At 54.1% G+C, this 6,403-nt stretch overlaps 1 protein-coding gene across 2 annotated transcripts in view; it reads right to left on the reverse strand.

Moving 5' to 3' along the window:
- Positions 1–1,419: 1,419 nt before the first annotated feature.
- The window catches only part of PMP22 (peripheral myelin protein 22), a 16,483-nt gene continuing 11,499 nt past the window's right edge, over positions 1,420–6,403 (reverse strand). For both annotated transcript variants that reach the window (XM_017731590.1, XM_017731591.1), the window contains exons 6-7: positions 6,279–6,403; positions 1,420–2,679 (exon numbers count right to left, since the gene is read on the reverse strand). In XM_017731590.1, coding sequence (XP_017587079.1) covers positions 2,513–2,679; positions 6,279–6,403 — 292 coding nt within the window. In that variant the 3' untranslated portion in view covers positions 1,420–2,512. The remainder of the gene's footprint in view (positions 2,680–6,278) is intronic.

Consider the following 6,403-nt stretch of genomic DNA (forward strand, 5'->3'; position numbering starts at 1 on the left):
AAACGGGGAATAAACAGGGAATAAACGGAGAATAAACGGGGGGATAACGGGGGAATAACGGGGAATAAACAGAGAATAAACGGGGAATAAACGGGGAATAAACGGGGGAATAACGGGGAATAACGGGGAATAAACGGAGAATAAACGGGGAATAAACGGGGGGATAACGGGGGGATAATGGGGAATAAACGGGGATAACGGGGAATAAACGGGGAATAAACGTGGAATAAACGGAGGAATAACGGGGAATAATGGGGGAATAACGGGGAATAACGGGGAATAAACGGAGAATAAACGGGGAATAAACGGGGGGATAACGAGGGGATAACGGGGAATAAACGGGGATAACGGGGAATAAACGGGGAATAACGGGGGAATAAACGGGGAATAACGGGGAATAACAGGGAATAACGGGGAAATAAACGGGAGAATAACGGGGAATAAACGGGGTAGTAATGGGGGAATAACGGGGGATAACGGGGAATAAACGGGGAATGATGGGGAATAAATGGGGGAATAAACGGGAGAATAAACGGGGAATAAATGGGGGAATAACGGGGGAAACCTTTCCCTGGTATCCAGCCTAAACCTCCCCTGACATAGCTCCATGCCAGTTTGGGGAACAGGCTGCTGCAAAGCAGTGGCTGTTCCCCTTCAGACCCTTTCCAAAAGGTTTTCAACCCTTTGAAAAGTCCTTTTGCTGCACGCACTTCCAGAACTGCATCTTCGTCACAAAGCAGCTCTGCAAGCCCGAGGTGTTGGCCTGAGCGATGCCTCTCACTTGTTTACTCTGTGAATGGCCAAAGAGCAGGGCCAAAACTGAAGCACTCAGCTTTTTTCTGCCTTCTGAGATGTTGATCCAGAGTGAGGAAGAATATCTTTAATTTGCCCACAGCAGGAGAAAACCCACTTTTGATCTTACCTGCTCCTCAGAAGGGAAAGATTTGTGTCCCTTTGTCCCTACCCATGGCAGGGGTGGGACTGGATGGGCTTTAAGGTCCCTTCCAACACAAATCACTCTGTGAGTCCATGATGCCGTGGGATGGCTGTGCAGGCAGGCTGGTGGAGCACAGTCCACCTCTAACCCCCCAAAACCCCAAAACGCAGAAGCACCTGAGTTATTCTGATTTTTATTTCATTGCTTCTTAGTCCACACGGTATAAAATCAGAAAAGCAAAGCAAAAAAAAAAAAAAAAAAAAAAAAAAATTGAACCCCAAAAAAACCCAAAATTAACCAAAAACAGCAACAGTGTCTGGAGTCCTCAGAGGCAGCCCGGGGTCTGTGCTGGTGCCTGTTCTGTTCATGGCCAGACTCGTTGCTGACAGACAGAGGACTCACATCTCGCTCCTGTGCCAGAGCCCCATGGGCCCCAGCCAGAGCTGCTTCTGTTCCTCTGCACCACGGAGGGGAAAAAGGAATCTTGGTTATAAATGCTTTATTAAAAATAATAGTAAGAGCAAATCTAAGTACAAAAGCAGTTATAGCTCATTTATATTACACAGAATTATTTCTCATTTCTAGCTTGGTTGTTTACCTCAAGGTCGTTAACTGAATTTCCAGTGACTAAGGTTAAATGGCTTAGCAGGATAAGGAATGGTAAATAGATAGCACCATTTCATACATCTGGTATTGGGTTGCAGGGACAGGCTGGGTTGGTTTCTTTCTCAGGGCAGTTTAGCTCCACAGCAAGGACAGAGCACGTTCCAGGCTGGGAGCAGCAGTTCCCAGTGCTCGGCACAGCCCAATCCCGCAGCCCAAGCGAAGGAGGACGGCCCGGGCTGGATTGCAGCACGACCTAAGTGATTTAAAAGCCCAAGCTCCCACCGGGTGTGGTGGCAAGGCAATGGGACTTAGGCACATAAGTCATTTAGGCACTTGGGGCAATCAAAGCCTTTGCTCCAAAATCCTTCAAACCTTTTGGAAGCATCTCCCGTCAGATCTGGATGTGCCCTTTGGATCACAGCATGTGGCAGGAGCAGGGCCCAGCCCTCCGGCTGCGGAACCAGGTGTGACTCTGATCCACGCCAGCCTAAAACCAGTCAGGGCTGGGGGTTCTGACGGTTCAACACGGGCTGGGACAGGGCAGGAGAGTTCAGCTTAGAGAGGATTTTGCATGAGAGAAAAATCACTGCGCTCTTGTTACACTGTTAGGAGTGAGAGTTCCTTAGGCACTTGCTTTAGGCTTTAAAACAGCGCATGGTCAACAAAAGCTAACAAGACTATGTACATATATGTAAAAAGTGTTATAAATAGGTTTTTTAAACCATAGATACTATATACATCTTCAATTAACAAGGAACCCTTTGAGTGTTTCCTCTGGGGGTTGGCTGGGTTGGGTTTGGTTTGGATGGGAGGGTTTATTCCTTTTTTTTGTTTGGGTTTTTTTTTTTTTGTTTGTTTTTTGTTTTTTGGTTAATTTTCTTTTCCGTTTTCTCGTCTATTCTCCCCCGCCTCCGTCTCCTCTGAGGACATCACAAGTGCCCCTGTCACGCTAGGCCACGTCCCGCGGCGTCACTCGCGCTTCCGTAGGATGACGTAGATGATGCCGCTGGCCAGGGCCAGGGGGAAGGCCAGCCACGCCAGGATGTAGGCGAAGCCGTAGGAAGTGTTTTCCGAGGCTTGGTGCCAGTCCGTGTGCCTCACTGTGAAGATGGCAGCGCCACTCATCACACACAGCCCTGCAGGGAAGCACAGGGAGCGCGTTAGTGAGGCCACGCATGGACATTCCCTGCTGGGAACCCGGAGTCACACGGGACAACACCCAACACCAGCATGGGAACTGGTTTTGTTACTGCCCCTTTGGATCCTGGCTCCTGGAAAACTGGGAGTCTCCTGATGTGGGGAGGGGATGCTGTGGGCTCTGGCATGGCTGGAGGCGAGCAGGGATATCTCTGCCGTGCTCAGCAAGCACAGCCAGAGGCTCTGGAGCAGACAAAGCTGCAGCATCGCCTGGGCTAACCCATCCCTCAGGCAGCCCCAGCTCAGGGCTGCTGCTCCAGACCAATCCCGCTCCCCTGGTGCCCTCCTTAAAACCCTGGCCTGAGCCACCTCCCTGTGGTGCTGCAAGAGGTCAGACCTGGGCTTTCAAAGCAAGAACGTTTCTGTATCACCTCTCCAGGACATAAACCCCACAAACACAGCTGGGCCTGAGGATGCTCTGGCTGTGACCCCCCCATCCTGCACAGCTGCACCAGGAACTCAACTGCAAACCCCATTCCCAGCAAACCCTGTTCCTTAAAACCCAGCTCCCTGCAAACCCTTTCATGCCCACGGCCCATTCCTCTTCCCTGGCTTCTGGCACCCCCTGACCAGCCAGGGCCTGTGCAGGTCCCAGGGGTGTCCCAGGGGCCAGGCCCAGCCCCGGTAGGCAGCGTTTAAGCTTCCTTACCAACCCCCCGATGAGGGGTGGGCACCGCCCGGGGCTCACACAAAGCCAGCTCTATTCCTGCCCCAAACAAGCTTTTTAGTCAATCCCAGCACTTTTATTATACAGTTGTGGGGCTGTTGTTGGAGCCGAGTTCCAAATCCCCTGCCCGGACCTCAGGACCACCTACATCTCAGCACCGTGATATTTGAGCTGTAATTCCACTTGACACTGCTCCTTTTGTTCAGGGAAAGTGCACAAGTGGGAATTCGCTTCATTAAGGCGCCGCTGGAGCAGTTTCCATTCTCCAAGCATGGGAGCCAACTCCCACTGCCCAGCCCATGCACAGAGAGCACAGCCATTGTCTGGGGGACAGGGGACAGGCGTGTGGCCGCCCAGTCACCTACAGAGCACGAGATACAGCGGCGATTGTCCGCAGCAGGAACGCGGCCGGCCAGAGGCGACGGCTGCGACCGCACTTCTGGGGCACTGCCCTGCTCCGGGCCCGGAGAAAAGGGAGGGAGGCCCAGCTGCAGCCAGCTGCCAGCACTGCTGCGAGCAATAATGCATCCCCCTGTGCAGCCTGGCTTTGGGAACACGCTCCAGTCTTGCTTCGGCAGGTCAGGAGGGCAAATGCTTCCCGACATTTGTTCCCAGGGTTTGTTCCTGCTGGAACTGCCCCAGCCCTGCAGAGGAACCCGGCTGGGGCTGTGCAAGCTCCAGGGCAGCTCTCCAAGCCAGGTGTTTGCAAACAGCTGTGGGATGTGGGCAGGCACAGCCCCCGAGGCTGAGCCCACCCTCTGCACCCACAGGGCAGCAGCTCTGGGGTGAGAGCGATGGGAGAGAAGGGATAAAAGGGATGATGAGAGGGAGAGGGGGATGCAAAAGTTGGGTCAGGCCCCGAGAGGCCCAAACCAACCATGGTCTCTGCCATGCTGGGCTATGAGGATTTACCCATGGATATGATGGACCCACCAAGGATGGAGTGGAGCCTTTGAAAGCCTTTTGATGCCCTTGATCCCATCAGGACAAGTCCAGCCAGGCTTTGGGGGTGATTCCAAGCTGTGTGGAGGAGGTGCTGGGGATGATCCTGCCTGGCTGCTGCACCACAGACCAAAGTGGCCTCACACTTCTCTTCCTGCCCTTCCTCCACTCCCTGGTGTCCCCGAGCTGCAGCTGCAGTGGGGACCAGCCCCTGCCCTCCTCCCTGGCTCTCAGGGCAGCACTGCCCAGCTCTGCCACCCACCAGAGCCCAGTGCTCCTGCCCTGGCTTCCCACGAGCAGCTGCAAGGAGCCCAGAACAGGCTCAGCTCCTGTGACCAAAGCTGTCCTGCCTCCAGGTGGGATCTCCTGGCAGTGCTGGCACAGTCATGTCCTGTTCCTACCAACAACCCCAAGATTTAGGGTCACAAAGATCAAAACTGACCTGAGCCTCCTCCTCCAGGCCTGGCCAGGGAGAACAGCAAGGATGGCCAATAGTGCCCACCTCTGCATGGTCCCCCTGGATCCAGACCTCTGCCTACAGGTCCCCCTGGCCACAGGGAAGCTTGATGGGATGAGGACAGTTTTTCTGTCCTTCACACTGGCTGGGCATGGCTTTGACCCACAGCTCAGGCCCAACAAGGAAAGAGTCTGTGGGTCTGTGGTCTGACCCTGCATCCCCTCAGGACACCCAGCATGGACAGAGGGCCGCAATCCCATTTTCTCTTCCTCTGACAATAAGGTTTCACCAGAATCACTCAGGAGAGAGAAGCCTTCTGCTCCCAGGTCTATTAGAGAGCTCTCAGGCAGGTAACTGCATTATTAATGCCCATTTCCCCTCCTTGGCTCCATGGCTCTAATGGGTTTCCATACATCTCTCTTTCCAGAGATGGTGAACTGATCTGAACTCCACCTGCACTGTGGCTGAGCAGATCCACTCCTCATGGGTCTCATGCCAATAAAGGTTAGCTCTGGACTTCTCCAAGGTTTGGGAAGGTCACTTGCTTAAAGGATGCCCAGAAAGTTTGTCTAAACTCAGTGAATGAGTTGTTCCACTGAGAAAGTGGCAGGACCTCAGGTGGCTTCTAGTTTAACATCTAAAGCTCTAGGAAAGAATCAGACTCCTTCCCAGACACTCTGTCCTAATGCAGCCAGGACCCTGAAGCACAATTACAATTTTTAGCCTGAACGCTTGAAAATCCTCTCCACTGGTTTCATACATGGAAACATAAGCAGAGCCAGGGGCTTTACAGCATCAGTACTTAGGGAACTGCAGCGTAGGGCATGAACTGTGGCTCCCTTCCAGCACTGAGTTCTCAAAGAGTTAAAAATAGTAGCTGGCAGTCCAAGTCAGCGCTCACCCTGCAGCTCCAGGGCTCTGTGCTCATGGGGAAAGCACCAGGCCCCCTCATGGCACGTTTATAAATAATCACCGAGTCCTCTTTTGCCAAAACAGGATCGTCATGACTTTCCCCACCCCGCCAGCAGCTGTGGAAGCCTCACCCAGCCTGGTGAAGGTGGGTCCCAGAGCCAGCACAGCACCCTGGACACCCAACATCCCACCCCGAGCCCTGGGGAACAGGCAGAGCTCTCGTTCCAGCAGCCCCTGTGATGTGCTGCCCCCACCTCTGCCCCAGTGGCTCTGGCACCCTGTCCCTCCAGAACCTCCCTGGCTGGGGCAGAAACCCTCGTGCACCTTTCCCTGTGCAAGGGCAGAAGAGCCTGGGTGCACAGTGGCCCAGGGGCTGGATCCCATCCCAGGCATGTGAGACCTCAACCCCCCCGAATTACTCATCCCCCTTCCCTTCCCTTTGCCGGCAGCAGCTCCACGGCCCTCCTGATGTGCCCCAGAAGCTGCTCATTCCCTCCAGCCCCTGCCCCTGCCTGGCAGCCTGGCCCCAGGTGACAGTGCCGCCCCTCAGCCCCACTCACCCGCGAGGATCTGGAAGACTCCGGTGATGTAGAACCTGCCGCCCTTGGTAAGCGTGAAGAGCTGGCAGAAGAACAGGAACAGGGACAGGACGCTGAAGATGACGGAGAGGATCATCATGGCTTTG

Source organism: Corvus brachyrhynchos, unplaced genomic scaffold (genome assembly GCF_000691975.1).
Source record: "Corvus brachyrhynchos isolate BGI_N302 unplaced genomic scaffold, ASM69197v1 scaffold904, whole genome shotgun sequence".
Taxonomy (NCBI): domain Eukaryota; kingdom Metazoa; phylum Chordata; class Aves; order Passeriformes; family Corvidae; genus Corvus; species Corvus brachyrhynchos.